The sequence below is a fragment of the Corapipo altera genome, unplaced genomic scaffold (genome assembly GCF_003945725.1).
Source record: "Corapipo altera isolate COAL_440 unplaced genomic scaffold, ASM394572v1 61411, whole genome shotgun sequence".
Classification (NCBI taxonomy): domain Eukaryota; kingdom Metazoa; phylum Chordata; class Aves; order Passeriformes; family Pipridae; genus Corapipo; species Corapipo altera.
In genome coordinates this window covers 1884223-1901768 of record NW_020884875.1, presented here as the reverse complement: position 1 = coordinate 1901768, position 17546 = coordinate 1884223, and the positions used below count along the sequence as shown (strand labels likewise).

General features: G+C 39.5%; 1 protein-coding gene across 1 annotated transcript in view; it reads left to right on the top strand.

The window, feature by feature from the left end:
• Positions 1-1215: 1215 nt before the first annotated feature.
• Positions 1216-17546, top strand: part of RANBP3L (RAN binding protein 3 like) — a 33140-nt gene continuing 16809 nt past the window's right edge. Inside the window, exons 1-8 of the mRNA XM_027635293.1 lie at positions 1216-1670; positions 10938-10996; positions 11260-11296; positions 11890-11967; positions 13118-13192; positions 14980-15054; positions 15730-15854; positions 17171-17274. Of these exons, the coding sequence (XP_027491094.1) occupies positions 1433-1670; positions 10938-10996; positions 11260-11296; positions 11890-11967; positions 13118-13192; positions 14980-15054; positions 15730-15854; positions 17171-17274 (791 nt within the window). The 5' untranslated portion in view covers positions 1216-1432. The remainder of the gene's footprint in view (positions 1671-10937; positions 10997-11259; positions 11297-11889; positions 11968-13117; positions 13193-14979; positions 15055-15729; positions 15855-17170; positions 17275-17546) is intronic.

Genomic DNA, 17546 nt, shown 5'->3' with positions numbered 1-17546 from the left:
GAAGCTGGGGAAGGGTCTAAAGCACAAGTCTGATGAGTGGGGCTGTTTAACCTGGAGAAAAGGAAGATCAGGGGAGACCTTATCACTCTCCACAACTACCTGAAAGGAAGTTGTAGCCAGGTGGAGGTCAGCCTCTTCTATCAGGTAACAAGCAATAGGACAAGAGAAAGTGGCTTCAAGTTGATCTAAGAGATTGGATATTAGGAAAAATTGCTTCACTGAAAGGGTCATCATCACAGGCTGCTGAGGAAAGCGGTGGAGTCACCATTCCTGGGGGTATTTGAAAGATGTGTAGTTGTGGCACTTGGGGGCATGGTTCAGTGGTGGACTTGTCAGTGATGAGTTAAGGGTTGGACTTGATGATCTTAGAGGTCTTTTTCACGTTATGTGATCCTATTGCAGTGGGGGTAAAATGGCACACTTCAGAGCCATAATGATCAAAAAATTTTAAAGAGTTTATCCTAGAAGATGACTAGGATATGTGATATAAGTATAAAACATTAAAACTTCAGAAGTTACGACACACACTGGGTGTCATAATTATGGAAAATCACGGAGCATCTGCCTGTTCTAGGACTTCTTACATCTTTTTCTGTGAAACATCTGATAGTGGCTGTGTGGAGAACCTAGATTTGACTGTACATATGATTCTGATGAACTTTAAGCAAATGCCTACCTTTTTTTTCTTTAACTGTTATGATTACAGACAGTTTCACACCAGGTCCGCAAAATAAAATGGCCTGAAATTGCTCCCACGTGAAGAATTTGGGGCTGTTGTCATTTAAGAGAGCAGCAGGAGGCACGGGAGAGGCTTTGAACTCTTAGGACTTCTGGAAGGAAGGGACCGCAACACCTATTTCTGCTGACGCTGCACTTGGTTCACGTCAGCAAGGGAACAATCACAGCGCTCGGCTGCCTTGCTTGATATTTCATCTCCTTTTGGAAAACAAAGAGCCCAGTAAAATCAATACCAGGCACAGCACCCGTTGGGAGCCTCCTCACGCCCTGCTCCGCGGCTGAACCCCGGCGCTCTCAGCAGATCCAGGGAAACGCCGCTCGCGCCGCTCCCCATCCCGCCCTCTCTCCCTTCCTACGTCCATATGCCTGGCTTTACATGTCCCCTCCCAGGGCCCGCCCCGTGGGCGAGGAGCCGGCCCCGAGCCCGAGCTGTCACCGCTCTCCGGCCGCAGCACCCGCAGTCCCTGCCGGCCGCCGCCGCCGCTCCTTCCATCCCTCCTTCCCTCCCAGGAAACGCTTGCCCGGAATGCGCGTCCGGGGCCTCGCTGACTAATTTGAAGGGTGGCTGGCCTGGGGAACAGCTGATGAGGGCAAATACAGATTTCTAGACCCAACTGCGGCTTATATACATATATATATATAAAATATGCATGATTACATGTATCCGTAAAAGGATATTTATGCTGACCTCACAATGAGAAATGAGACCATTCCTGCTTGCAAAGGCAAGCGACATTCCTGTGGTAGCTGTGACTTCTCAGTCAGACCTGGGCAGAGTGAGGAGGCTAAGCCTGACCCACCCGAAAGAATAGACTGGCCCAGTGGTCCCTGGGCTCTGCACCAAGCTGCTCACTTGAAAGAAGACACCGTCCCCAGGCCCTGCCGTGGCTCCTGTAGCAGCCCGTTGGATCCCCAGGAGGAATGCTGTACAGGTAGGTTTTGTCAACTAACGTCTTTTGCATGTCTCGTTTTCCTCCAGAGGTTTCTGGGGAATGGGATAAACACAAAGAATGTGCCTGGTTGGTAACAGTGTTGTGAATAACAGAAAACAAGAGCTTGGCTGGCTGTGCTTTCTTTATTGCGAGTTTCTAGTGGTAATCTGTCAGAAATCTCCAATTTGTATTTTAATTGAGGAAAGGACACTACTAGATAGTGTGTGTGGCCTTTCCATGCTTCTGACAGTGTTGACTCCCCTGCCATTTAAGCTTTCTGAAGCTTTCCAAAATACTGGGCCTGGCAATGGGTGAGAACAGCACTTGCATTCCCAGCCATACCTTAGAGCAGTGCTTGTTTTCCTGGCCATTCCTGCCCTGACCTGCCATGCACAGCGAGAGCAAAATTGTCCTGTTCTAGTTCCTCAGACAGATGTCTGACTATAGAGGTAGGCAGCATAATCTTTTGTTATTGAGGTAGTGAAGAAGACCATGAATTGAGAATGATTTACCTGAAATTTTAATAGTATCAGTTTTTAAGAGGATGCATAAAGAAACAGGCACTAATATTAAGGATTTTTTGCAGATGATGCCATCAACCATTTTTTACCACACAGGTTGATGAACGAACCCAAATTAGCAAGAGGAAGTATGAACTTTCAAAGTCTAAACCTGGTGCTACGACTGACATAGTTTAGAGTGCTTGGGCTAATTTATCAGTTGATCAGCCTTTCAGTTTGTGCTTAATGTTGAGCACACAGTCCAATTTACTAACTGGAATTTAAGGATGTGTGAGTGTTGTTCAGTCATGACCTTATTACCTGTATAGATCAATTTCTGCACAAAACCCTTGAGTGTTATTTCTATGCTACTTCGTAGGGATTTACAAAATTTAATGTTGGTACAATGCCCTGAAATTGGTAACACTTTATATGCCTATGAATTTTATTGCCCTTGCATTGAGTATTTTACAGGCTTTTATGATAGATTAAAAATGCTGAGCGCTTGGATGTCAGAAGTTTCAGTGTTTCTAAAACAATTTTTGGTTACATGCTTTGGCACAGCTGGTCTAGTGACACTGTTACTTCTGGCATTGGGTCACTGCTAGAATTTCTCCGTAGTGGTGAGACTCCCAGAAATATTTTCTTCACTCTAATGTTTTGAAATAAAGCCAACTGGATTTCATTTCTCTCAGAAATTACATTAAAGTATTGCTGAAATAGGGTGAATTTTATTGTTTTTTTAATGCCTGTTTATGTTTTGCCCATATAAAGATGAGCACTGTCCTCTACAGAGATGAATGGGTGTGACATATGCTGTATTTATAAACACTTTTGCAAGCTGTCACCTGAGTTTTCGTGGCTGAAGAGAACTATGTTAATTTTAAATCTCATATGGTATGTTATAAACCACAGTGGGAGCTAGGAGTAATAGATGGAATTGTTTGAATAAAAGAACCCTTTCCACCCTGATCCATATTTATGTTTAGAATCTGTAGCATTGAGAAGAGTGACTTAAGAGAGGATGAATATGTCCTAAAAAGTTAAGAATCTGATTATGCACAACTGTGCCTGTATGAAGAATCCTTGCTCTCATAACTGGTGTCACTGATGACAGGGAAATTATTTATGTGGGTTATGAACTATTTCTACAACAAAGAATGTGCAAGATTGGAGTCCTAACAATGCAGTAAAGTTGTCCCAGGAAAAATTCTTTCAGAAATTTTATTTTGCAATCGTCAGTTGGATGAACTTTCCCTTTCTTCTTTCTGAGTGGTGGAAACAGAAACTGACTTCTTTGATGATGTACCCTCTGTTGATCCAAAAAGGGATGTGCAAAGTTATTTATCAGTTCCCCAAACTGTATTTTGAGGATGATGTCTGAACCCAAGATAAGCAATGTGTACTTCATATTTAACACTGAGTGAACAGCACGCAGTGCTGTATTCAGCAGTCCCTTTGTGGGCCACGGCAGTACAGTCACTTCTGTAGCAAGGCCAAATATCTCTGGTATATGTTTAAGTTCTCTAGAAATAAAATTCTCAGCAATGTTCTTTTTAAAATAGTAAAAGACTTTGTCCAAAATTTCATCCCAATATGTTTGAAGTACTTTATTTTAACAGTACTGAGACTACTTTTTCACATAAAACATTTCAACATGGTTTTGGACCAATTAGTTAGAACAATTTCTATTGAATATTTTTGGAAAATCAGGATTCATGAGAAATTGTTCCAAATTTATAACTTCACTGACACTCAGAAGGGTATTATAGAAGAAAAAGTTCCATTAGCATACAAGTCTGGAATTATGAGTAAGATACTGAACCTGTATGTTACTCTGTAGCAACATGTAATCTCTGGTACCTTTGTCTATGGAAAATTCTTCTGATCAGCATTGGAGATTTGACCAGATTAGAATTTCATTTGATTTATGACCCTGTTTTATTTTCCCATTTTGTTTTTAGTGTTTACAGATTAAATAAAGCCCATTATGTACATGGAATGGATAAATATAATAGATAGATGCAAAGGACCTAATCAATCTTATGATGTCTTAGTAAAAAAAAAAAAAGTAAATTTGCTTGGAAAATCCTGCAGTCTTGGCATTAAAACTGATCTTAATTTTCAAGAGAGTTGTCTTAGAAAGTACTGAATATACTCCATAAGCAAAAACTAAAAGCGTGAAGGGTAATAAACGAGAATCTGAAAGAAGCTTTATAGGTCCATATTTAGGGTCTTAAATTAGTGACCTGGTTTTTCAAAGGTACTGAGCAGCCAGCTGCGCATGTGAGTTCCACCAGAGCGCTCAACTGTCCAGTGCTTCCAGAAACACACCTGGCCCTCGGGATCAGCAATGTGAAATTTTATAAACCTTTTTCTGTACTTCTTTAACTTTTATTAAGTTGGATGCATAAAGTACTGTTCTAGGACACCCCAATTTTGCCTCATGTAATCTTCCTTACCTAAGTTTTGGCAAAGGAAAGCCTGGCTTATGTAGTGAGGTCACTGAGGGACCTGAGATGTTGGCTGGCAGCATTGTAGCACTTTTGTTTGGCTGTGAACTGACTCTTACTTTATGTTACCAATTCTAGTGAGTATTTTCAAAAGAGAAACCACGGTTTTATTGCAGGTTTGGGAAATCCTCGGCCAGAAGGTTTTTGCTATTTTTCACCTCTTTCCAAATGAAAATGGTCCATCTCTGGAAATACCGACAGATATCTTTTTGTATGAAAAGCCAGAAACAGTATTTAAACATGAGTCTGAGCTTAGAGGGCAAAGTATTTTGTTAGTTTATCCTATTGCTTATTTTCACTATATGTATTTCTCTCCTCCTTGTCATTGCAGTTTTATTGCCCAAAATATAGGTGTAGTTTTCTATATTTTTGCAGCATATTGAACAAAAATTAGTTGTATAAGTACACAATTTAACTCTGATACTCTTGAGGCCAAGTGTTAATGGACAGATGATTGTCTAGAATAGATAAAGTAATTTCTTTTTTTGAGTGGAACTATATAAATTTCTGGATCCATGTCTCCCCCTTAAATGCTAGTCGATCGTTGCTTTTTCTTCATGTATGTTGCCACAAAATACCACAAATTTTGTCTGAGTGTTTTTTCAAGTAATAGTTTTAAACAACATATATTCATAAGTGACAGAGTCAGAGCTTTCCTTGTGGTTTTTATTTAGTATTTTAGTAATACAAAACTATCTCTGGGGCTGTAGAAACTATAGTCACAGTAAATCTACTTGTCTTCCCAACATCTTCCCAAATTACATGATCCCATTGACCTAATTTATATGTGAAACCAGGAAAGTGGCAATGTTATGTGCAAGAATTTGTTATTATTGATTAACTTTTCTTGGTTTGAGTTCTGTGACTTGGGTACCAGCAGTCTAAGCTATAACATCAAAACACAGTAGTGTTTCTGCTTTTAATTTTGCGAATTATCACAGTAATGTGCAAAACTATTGAAATTCATGCTATAGCATATCAGAGCACAGAAACTTGTTAATACTACGTCAGAGTCATCATTTGATAGGATAAAATTATAATCTGATTATAAATTTTTGTGTCGTAGTTTTTGCTTGTCGTGTAATGCTTACTAGGATGTTGTGAAGGAAAGCTGAATGCAGGTAAAAGTTTTGTAGGTCAGTGCCATTATTTAAAGATTTTACAATTTTCCAGTATCATATTCCATTTGAGAAAAATGATTTTTCATCAAGAGGGGTGGATTTTTTGTTTTGATTTGTTTTGTTATTTACTCTTGTGGTATGTTGATGCTGTCTGGATGCCAGATCCTCGCCAAAGCCACTCTGTCACTCCCCTTCTCAGCTGAACAGGGGGAAGAACATAACAGAAGGTTTGTGGGTCAAGATAGGAGAGATCACTCAGCATTTACTGTCATGGGTGAAACAGACTAGACTTTGGGAAATTAATTTAGTTTATTACCAATCAAATCAGAGTAGGGTAATGAAAAATAAACCCAAATCTTAAAAAACCCCAAACATTCCCACCCACTCTTCCCTTCTGCACAGCACTAACTTCACTCCTGATTTCTCTATCTGCTCTCACTGAGTGGAGCAGGGGGATGGGGAATGGGGGTTTTGGTCAGTTCATCACACGTCGTCTCTACCTCTCCTTCTTCATCATAGGGAGGGCTTCTCACACTCTTCCCCTGTTCCAGCATGGGGCCCTGCCCAAAGGAGACAGTCTTCCATGAACTTCTCCAACAGGAGTCTGTCCAACAGGGTACAGCCCTTAGGAACAGGCTGTTCCAGTGTGTCTCCCCCATGGGCTCCTGGGGGTCCTGTCAGCAAACCTGCTCCAGTAGGCTCCTCTCTCCATGGGACCATGTGTTCTGGCAGGAGACTGCTCAAGCATGGGCTTCCCACGTGGTCACAACCTCCTCTGGGCATCCACCTGCTCCTGTGTGGGGTCCTCCATGGGCTGCAGGTGGATCTCTGCTCCCCCGTGGACCCCCGTGGGCTGCAGGGGCACAGCTGCCTCACCATGATCTGCACCGTGGCCTGCAGGGGAATCTCTGCTCCAGTGCCTGGAGCACCTCCTCACCTTCCTCCTTCGCTGACCTTGTGTCTGCAGAGCTGCTCCTCTCATGCATTCCCACTCCTCTCTCCCAGCTGCATTTGCTCTTGCGTAGTAATTTTCCCCCCTTCTTAAATCCATTATTCCAGAGGCGCTGTCACTGTTGGCTGGTGGGCTTGGCCTTGGCCAGCAGCATGTCCATCTTTAGATATAAAAATGTGAAAGTATGTGGTATGAATATGAATTAAAATATTTTCAGTCTTCTCTCAAGTTTGGTAATGGTGAAGATGCAACTGATTTTTAAAATTTTTTTCATTTAATCTGAAAATGTAAAAACATAAAAATTAATGGTTTCAAAGTCAGAAATTAAAAACCTTTATTGAGATCACAATTGCCATCTTACTTTTTTAAAGATTTGAGGGGTTTTTTGCATTTCTTTGGGAGGAATAGAATTCTCACCACTTTTCACATATGATTTCAGGCATAGGACTGTCTGAAAATTAAACAGATATGGCCTTATATTCTCTCCACTGTGTCCTTAGCCCTCAAAAATTAAGGATCATTTATCTGTGTTTAGGGCAAGATGGAACAATAATAATAACTCTAAAAATTTTAAACCCATCAGTGTCCTACCTATTTTAATGTATATATTTTGTGAAGTCTCAAGAGCTTTAGAAAAAGCAACAGGAGTGGAAGTGAAGAGTGGAATGTCACAGCTAAAACGGAGAGACCCTTACATCTCATGGACAATGCTGGCTTTTGGGATACAAGCAAAGCTGGTAAAAGCAATTTTACATTATTTCTTGTATATCATTCTGGCAGTGCTTCTTAGGCAGCAGCCAACAACTTTTCCCAAAATTACTCTTTCAAATGGAACTTTATAAATGCAGGCTCCATCCTGTGACCTGGGTGACTTCCATGTCACCAGTAGCTCAGGTTGGAGCACACTTGACAGTGCTTCTGTGCAGGACAGTAGGCTTGAGCCAGGAGGCCATAAAGGTGAGATTTTAAGCAGAGGGATTAGACACTTCTAATGCATCTTACAGGCAAGGGCCTATGTTGAACTTTGAATACAGGAAACATTAGGCCAAGACCTTTCTAATTCAATAGCTTCAGGGGACCTGTAGCAACGGAAAGAGAGCCCAGTCTGTGGTGATTATGCATGGGCAGACAGATAGGTTCTGTGTCTGGACTGCTGGCTGAGGCTGGTGGATTATTCCGGTCCTTGCAGCCAGAGGCAGCTCATTTGGCATGTTCTTCTGGTAACTTTTCCATCAGGCTCTTCTATGCACAAGTGCCAAGCTGCTGAGGACCAGAGTGGCCCAGTCCTAACCTGGCACTAGCCAGCCTGTGTCTGTCTGTGTCTTGTTGATGATGATGAGGGGGATGGTTCCAGCCCACCCCATCCCTGTTCCTCTGCATCTGCTTGTACCCAGCCTTGGCTGCTGCTGCCTCTTTCCTGGGGCAGAGTCTGGCACTGTCTGGCTGGGTGCCCCCAGTGCTGCCAAGAGCAGAGGGTGCAGAAGGACTTTTCTTCCTCCCGGCATAGCCATCCACCTTGGCAGCATCAGTCTGAGTGCAGAAAATGAAGGGGAGAAGTGCAGATGTGCTCACCAGTGTTAAAATTATCATGTGGACACAATTCTGGTAACTCCTTGATGCCCTCATGTTATATCCACAAGAAATTCTGCCTCTCTTTTTCTGTGGGGGTCAACTGCAAATATTTCATGCTTGAATATCTAAGAAGTTGAAAATGTAATTGGAAATTTATGCTTCATAGGCATACATGGTTAACACAAATGTACATTTAAAACCCTGTTATGAATAGCCTGATTGAAGAGTGAAGGTCTTACTGATGAGTAAAATCAGTAGAGTACTCTTCTTGTGGAGTACTCTTCAGGAATTATGAAAAGGTTTTCTTGATTTGTGTAGAAGCAATATAGAACTGTAACAACTATAAATAACCGTGGCAACCCCAGCATCCTCTGACTAAATCTACAGGCAACCTTTTGGTTCAAGAGCAGTTGATGGGATATATCCTTTATATTTACTTCAATAGTAAAATACGTCTATTTATCTTATGAGATACCATTATTTGGTAGCTTCACATGATTTTGTTGGTAATCAACCAGTTATAATTTTCTCTTCAGGAACTTCTGGGTTTTCAACTACTATTGGAATTTTATTGTTTAAAACGTAATGAACTTTCCTAATTCCTTCAAACTCCCTATAGCCTTTCAGCTCCATCAAAAGTTCACTCTGTGATAGTAAGTCAATTCCTTTTTCACAGTAATTCACTCTTTGCTAACTCTGTCATTTGGAGTAGAAAATGTACCTTTAAAAATATTGCAAGCTTTTGAGCTTTGAGAACTAAAGTGGAGAATATGAAGGTTTCTATAGTCAAGCTTTAATTTTTGTATTTTTCCTTAATTCAATAAGAATACCAGAGTTACTTGTTTGTTTGCTTGTTTCTTTTTTAAGGGGATAGGAAAAAGCCTATTTTCTTTTTAAAAAATCGTATTTCAGTGAAATACTGTTGTTTATGTATGCCACTCCCCTCTAGTGAATAAAAGTGGAATTGCTCCATCTCATGCCGTGCCGTGGACCCCAGATACAACTGGATTATGGAATTTTTCTTCAACTTTCAGTGACAGAGAGTTTGGTTTGTTTTTTTTTTCAGAGCAATAAAGTGAACTTTCTTCTGCTATTTCTTTAAGGACCAACTAGACCTTCATTCTTTTACACACACATAATGAACTTTAACAACAGCAAAACTGTATTAGTTATTACTCCTGTGCCTGTATATCTTTGGATTAGAGTAATAGTTTCATGCTTCTTGCCCCTGTTTACATAAATGAAGCATTTATTTTAGCAATGTTTACTTTTTTCTTGATTATTGAAAATATTTTTATGTAGTAATATTAACTCCTCCATAATAGGTTGACATTTGCTTTATTAAACTCTTAAGTAATTGATACCCATGCTAGAGTGGTTTCATCACAGATGGGTGTGCAAGCCAAGATAAAAAAAAAATATATTTTCACGTGGACATTTTTGATGAAGAGGTTACAGAGGAAGCCAGTGTTATAAATATGTGGTGCACACGATAAATATTCTGTCGAATGTCACTTAAAAAGGCAAAAAGTGTGGGATTTCTCTGGCCAGAAGCCAGTCAAATAGTTCAGTAGTCACATAAGTCTGTCCTTATCAGCCATGGAGAGAAATGCACACGCTTAGGTTCCAATTAAACATCTGAAGTACACAGCTAAAACATGCTCATACTCAGAAGCTGATTGTTCCTATTGACTGCACATTACAGATACCTCAGGCTAGCACGAGATAAATCCTGAATGTGGTAGTCTAAAAAATCTATTTGTGTCTGCTTCTTTGCTCATTAATTATTCAATTTTTTGAATAATAAATGTGCCACTAATCAGTGGTGCTGGTGAAAACCCCTTCTTCTTTTAAGCTGACAACCAAATTTAGTCCATTAGGGTTGCACAGGCTGTGGAGATCACAAGCTTAGCAAAGTAAGTAGCCTGAAGAAGTTGTATAAGATGTAGAAGTAGTGAACCCTGAATCAACACAAAATCTGATGTGAGGCAAATGTGTGCTGAAAAATGTTTCATAGGAAAAAAGAACATGGGTCCAAAATTTATTTCAATCATGACTAAGAAATGCAGAGGTATGCTGAGAGTAGAATTTGCGTTACAGAACTTCCTATGTTTATATATCATACTCACACATTAAAACTAACACCGAGCATTCACCTCCCTGAAGCCTAAAGAGTGGGATGTGTGAATATAGCTGAGAGGCCAAGTGTAACACATTTCCTTGTTTTCTTTCCTTTAGAGATATTTTACATGTCACGTCTTTGCACTTTTCTGACACCCAAAGATGCAGTTCACTCTTGTTCTTAAAAGATGGCAGATGTTGTTTGTAAAGGCTACAAGCACATTTTTTTTCTTTTTCATTATAAGAATTGTTAAAATATATGAGGTTAAATCCCATGGCATCTGGTTAGGCAAAACCCACACTCAGATTGGAGGACTATAGCTTTTTTAAAAAAATTGATGTACTGTGCTGTACATCACTGCAGCTCTGTATTTTCTTCCTTTGTCTCAAAAGGATAAACTCCTGTTTGTTATGGCACAGCATTTTCAAAACTGTGGTTGAGAAGTACTATTACAGAACTATTATTAAAAATGATCTCTTTTTTCCAGAGAAATCAGTGCTTGCCCAGCCAAAATTTGTTTTTGAAAAGAAGGATCGTCTTTTGAAGGTGAAAAGCTTTTTTTTTACTTTATTGATAAAAATTGCTGAGAAATGGGGTTTCTATAGAAATTATCCTAGTAATAGTAAAAGATTTTAGCCCAGGTTAAGACTTGTAATAAGTGGTCTCAAAATAGAACAGGGAAGAGTAGAAAGTAGAAACAAGGCTGCTTTTAATGCATATATGCTGAATTGCAATACTTTGTGTCTTGGTCTAGAAAATGACTGTTCTTTTTTCCTTGACCTTTCCATGCCTTTTTTTTTTTATCCCAGCGTCCTGCAGAAGACCTAGTTTGCAAAGCTGAAAATGGTAATAACCTCTTCATACACTTTATGTATAATACACAATGGGTTATTCATAGGTCTGACTGTTGCCTGTGAAAACAGTGTTTGGACCCTTACTTTGTAGGAGAAAGGGCAAATCCCTATCAGTAGACTAAGACCTTGTGGGTTGTAAAGCAACTTACTATGTCCTAATATATATGTCCCTGTCTTACCTCAAGAATTCTTCCATCCTAACTCTCATATTTACCAGAAAGACAAACTCCAGAAGCCCTGAAAATTGACCAAACATATTCATGAGCTTCTCATTGCCTTTTCTATTTGTTTAGGCAGCATTATAATATAACTTCTCATTCTTAATGTCTTCTGGGCTATGAACTGATTCTGAGGGCTTGCTTTGAGTTCCCTGAAATTAGTAGAAATAAAGAAGACTCCCTAGGGCTTTGTGGCAGGTGTTGACTGAGATTCCAAAGACCTCTTGCTCTTAGGTATTGCCTTAAAGCTGTTCTGTAAGTCAGTTCTAGAATTTATTGTGTTCAGGTTTTAATTCTGTATCATAAGATTGTGCTGAAATCTCCTACCAACCTGTCTCTGCATAACATTATATTTCCTTTTCTCTAGATTTCATTAGTTGTTCCAGAAAACGTGCAAGATCATCATCTTTTACTTTCCAAAAGTCTGGCGCTCAGCCTAACATTGGTATGACATTTAGCTCCTGTCATGTTCTAATTCCTGTAGTTCTGTATTCTTATCTGGTGAAGAAGAGAATAAATTTTCCTGTCTAAGAAATGTTTTTGCACTATAGGCATGCTGAAAGTCCTGAAAATTAAACACTGATATACTCACTAGTAATTTCCAATAAATACCTTTTTAAGTAAAAATATATTCTTTTTCCATACTTATATAATATTACACAAAGTTGAAAAATCTATATATTTCATATAATTTTCTAGAGTTGCTCACAGTCAAGGGAGGAGGAAAGCCGGAAAGGAGCGATATTTCCTGGCTTCTGGAAGAGATCAGCATTTTTTCCCTGGGCAATCCTTAAAAATGTAAAACAGTTTCCAAAAGGGCTTCTCCTTCTGTCCAGCAAACAGCTGACTGGCAAGGCCCTTTAAGGACTATATGTTGCTTCCATGGGAAATGCAAACAAATCACTGAGTGCAGAAGGACTGATCTGTTTTTTTACAATGTTTATGTAACATATGGATGGGACTAGAAAGGTACTTCTGAATTTAGGCATTAATATGTTCTAATTATTAATATAAATTAATAATTCATTAATACACATAGTGTATACTATGTGTATTAATACATTATAGTGTACACTATTTTCTGTTTTATATAGTTCTGTGACACACCCGAATGTAGCTCAGAGGATTTAAGATAAGATAAGCTTGGTTTACTCTGAAAATCATACCGAGATCATACCAAAAAAACCCCCAAACATACATATGGTAGAAATTGTAGGGTATTCCTACAATAACATGGGGTGCAGAAGGAAACTTGAGTATTTGACCTCTTGACTGCCCACACTGTTAAAGCGACAGCTCACTCCTTGGTTCTGTTTTGGATCTCTCCAGCTGGAGGTCTCCAGGACAGAATTCCAGTTACAGAGGGGATTACCTGTGTGCCTGAGCCAGGCTCTACCCTCAGCCTCAGAGACCTCTCTGAATAAGCAGTATAGACATTACCTAACAGTCTACTTCATAAAGCTTGTAGATAGCAGATAATAATTTACTCTACTGCCACTGAAGGCATGACATCAATCTGGCTAACCCTAAAATTGATCTTTCTGATCTTTCCTGTTCTCCAAACAGATGATAATTTCAGTCTCTTATTCTTTCAGATACAGCTCTCACTCAGAAAAGAGGTAGATCATCTTCCTTTACCATCCCTCCTACCTTCCCTCCTTCCCAGACAGGTAATTAAAAATACACATTTATGTGGAAAAGTAGGTATTAGCTACAATAAAGAGGTATACAGAAATGCTTTTCAGCAGGACAGAGCTGAAGTGCATTGGACTAGTCTGGTATTTAGACAGAAAAAAGGAATGTTTTAGGAGGAGGACTGGCACTTCAATAGAAGACATGTTTTTTGCATCCTGCAGGGTTGGGGTGGAATCTTTGAATAATTTGCAAATAGGCAATTACAGACTGTGGTACAAATTACATTTGAAAAAAACTAGAATGTACTTACAGTAATTACATTAATAGTTTGCTTGCAATTTAATGGTGATGGAATATAGGAATATAATTTTCTATCCAGTCTTCCATCTAACCAGTGACCCAGGGAGTATTCTCCCACCACAGGAACAACGAAGTGGTCTTGAATCCTAGTTTATGTCTCTTACCAGAGTCAGGTCCTTGACAGACAGTGGTATAAAGGATTTCTAAACAATTATAAAAGGACACAGCACTGCAAAAGCAACAAACCACACTGTTTCTGCAATGAAAAAGTAGTGATTGTATGTAGTGTATCGCTTGTGCCATTTGAGGACAAGTGTGATGTTCTTAAGGGGAAGGGAGCACCCAAGATTCAGAGATGCTTGTGGTGGAAAAGAAAGACAGTCCAAAAAAGGTTACAAGTTTTATTAGTAAATAACATACTTGACATGGAAATTGGTACAAGTTAGTCCCTGATCTCCTAGTATGAGCAGTGGATGAGTTTTGGATAAAGGGGTAGGGTGAAAGGAAAGAGAGAGATGAATTAGACAGTGAGAGAGAGAGATAAAGAAAGAGAGAAAAAGAGATCACTAGTCCTAGCTTCAGCTGATGGGGTGTCCAGGGCCCTGGTGTGCACATGCACCTGGGGTTCATGAGGGTACCTTTTTATAGAGAAGTTTTTCCCACCCTCTTAGAAGTTTCTCACTTTCTGTGCAAATCTTTTACCATTAGCAGTCTGTTCTTCAAGTCTTTCTGGAAATGGGTTGGAGGCTTTGGGTGTCTTGGGTGGTCTTGATCCCCCCTACATCCCTACTTCTGTGCCTCATTCCTGTGATTGCACTGTGCTGTGTTGTGCTTATCTCCAGGAGCCAGAACAAGGACTTTCGTCCCCCAAAAATGCTGCCCTACCTCCATATGGCCCCTTCTCCAGCCATATCCTGTACTTTCACACAGCATGTTATTACCAACAATCCTTGGCTGGCTCCACAGCTATCCACATGTCGGTGACAGATACAATAACCTGCTTATCTTCTAGGCTTTGACAACATAGTTGTCATCACTTTTTTACTGGCGTTTGATATCTTTATTAAAACAGTGAAAGCATCAATAGTGCATTGCCATCATTATTATAGTAATTTTGAAGCTCTTTTTAGCAGAATAGATTTGTGCCCATATGCTTGGGCCTCGTTTATTCGTCTTAATAATGCCTAAAACTCAACTAGATGGCATTGCCATTTCAACGACTTATACAAAACAGCAGCACCCAGTCTCCAAAGCTGAAAAAAAATTTTGAGTTTAAAACATTCAATAATATCCAAAACACTTCTGCCTCTGATATAGCCAGGAAAGCTATGGTGCTTTCTGTGCCTAAGTCTACCCACTTGTAAAACTGAGACAGTAAACAGCTATCTCAGTAATCTTCATTAGATGGATAGATTAGAGTATTGTTCAGATACCTCCAAAATAGGGAGGGGTTACAGAAACATGAATTAATGATTAAAATTTGTTATTATTAATTATTGAAGTTTAATTTCCTTTTCTGTAGTAAAGAAGAATAACATATTCATGACTGCAGCTCTTCTTCGAAGAAACCCTGACTTCATAAAAAGTACAAAAGAAGGTAACTGTCATTGTAAGAGTTTCTCATTGTAGTTCCACAAAGACATTCTTAACAGATCCAGAAGACATAAAAATATCAGCTATTTTCCATAATGAGTGATAGGCTAAGTGTCTTTATGCAATTTATAGGTTATTCATTTGACAGTGCAAACGTCCTATGAACTCTGGTCTGAGTATCTGCTCTGACTACTTATTTCCTGAGTGGACTGAATATAACTGAATAGAACTGAATATAACCTTGAATAGTGAAATTCCATGTTTCTGAGTACTTCTGCTCCCAGAGAAGGCAATGAAAAACCCTATTGGCATCTGCAGAGGAGGGATTAAATCTGAAATGCCAGAAGACAGATCTAAAAAAAAGCAGTAAATACAAGTATGAATATAAATATATATTTAAATATATAAATAGAAATATATTTTATAAACACAAATATGTATGTTTATGTATATAACACATTACTTTTTTATCCTGATAGGGTAACAGGGGTTGGTTTCACTGCAGAGTCATGTATTTCAGAAAACATTACAATTTTTCAGAATATGTAGCAGGTAAACAACAATAAATATTATTTTGAAATGTTTTGAAACTTTCAGTTAAAGAGGCAAGACATACAGGTATGGATTAGGTGTGAAGAAAAAGTTTCTGTTTAAATATTTTGTGTTTGTATTTTGCAAGGATCCTTGTCACCAAGTCAATTGCGGAATGTCATTAGACCTGCCATTTTACAACCCCCACAAGCCATGACCTGTCCTGAAAATCCTGTAGTATCTCTAGTGACTAAGAAAGAAGCATGTGTTCAGGTAAAAATAAAAATAATTTTCCTGGCTAATGTATGTTTGGAGCTCAAATTAAAACACACACACACCCCAAACAAACAAAAAAACCCCACCAAACAAAACAGTGCTGTTTTAAAACAATTAGTTATTTCACTTTATGATTTTCAAGAAAGTTCCCATACGAGTCTTAGTGGAATTGCTGGATCACTGACTTGATATGGTGTTAAGCTCATGCTGAATGTCTTTGATCCCCATATCACCATTGGTGAATCAGAGCTCAAATCAGTCCAGCAGTTTGATTACCTAGGTAGCCTCATCTCCTCGGATGGTAAGATTGATGGAAAGATAGACAACAAAGGCACACAGTGCTTTCGGAAAGCTTCATAAAAGAGTTTGGCATAATAAACACTTGAAGAAAAGCACAAAGATCAGTGTTTACAAAACCACTGTGCCGTCTACTCTTTTATATGGATCTGAATCATGGGTCATCTACCGCCACCACCTGCGTCTCCTAGAATGCTTCCATCAACGCTGTCTCCATACAATCCTAAACATCCACTGGTCAGATTATGTGACCAATACATCTGTTCTAGAACAAGCAGCAGTCACAAGCATTGAGGCCATGTTGCTGAGAACACAGCTGCATTGGGCAGGACACGTCTCCAGGATGAAGGACCACCACCTCCCTAAGATTTTGCTTTATGGTGAACTTGCCACTGGCTGCTGCAAGAGAGGAGCCCCGAAGAGAAGATACGAAGACTCCCTGAAACAACATCTCAGCCTTGGCCATCTTGATCTTCATCACTGGTCTACTCTGGCCTCCAATCAGGAGGCCTGGAGACACACCATCTATAACGCTGCTGATGCTTTTGAGAACGCGAGAAAAGACAACGCAGAAAGAATCGTGCCTTGCAGAATATACCACCTAAGGAGTCTTTCTGCTGTGCCTTTTGCAACCGGACGTGAATATCTCGTATTGGCCTTTTTAGTCACCAGTGTGCTTGTAACAAATGTGGGTAGAGCCCTTCCCAAAGACATGATGAATGTCTTTGTAAAAACATGTCTTCTCTGCAGGCTGTCCCACCTTTCTGATGTGAGGGTTCTGTGGGCAAATCAGCTTTGGGTCTTCTGGATTTTGTTTGTTTAGAAAGTGAGATTTTAACATTTTAATTCAGGGCACTGGCTGGAGGAAGCTCTTGCCAACTACCATATATCTACCTGTAACTAACTTTATCTATAGCTGTCTGTCTATCTATATATCAGTGCCTGGATTCTAGAAAATCTGTTTAAGCAGAAAATACACAAGGTCTAATTACTCCATCTGGTTTTATTATTCCTAGCTGTTTGAAGACAGCTCTTATTCCTCAGCTGAGAATTCAGCAAGTTCCAAAAGAGCAGCGAGGTCATTTACTACCAGAAATCTTTCTATCTCTCAAACAGCACAGTAAGTTTTTATTTAATTCTACATAATTTTATCACTTGGTTGATGGCATGCCCTTTCATCCTACATGTCTAACATAGTACTAAACCAATGTTATCCACACCCACGCAGAGTTCAGCGGTGTTTGTATGTGGTGCCAATGTTTGCGTGTGCTAACATGAGCTTCGTATGCCATAAAAATGGACTCCAGACTGGAATTAATCTCTGTGGGACACTTTGCTTCTCACTAGCAACCACCAAGCCAGAGACTGTTCAGTTTGCCATCTCTCTTTTGA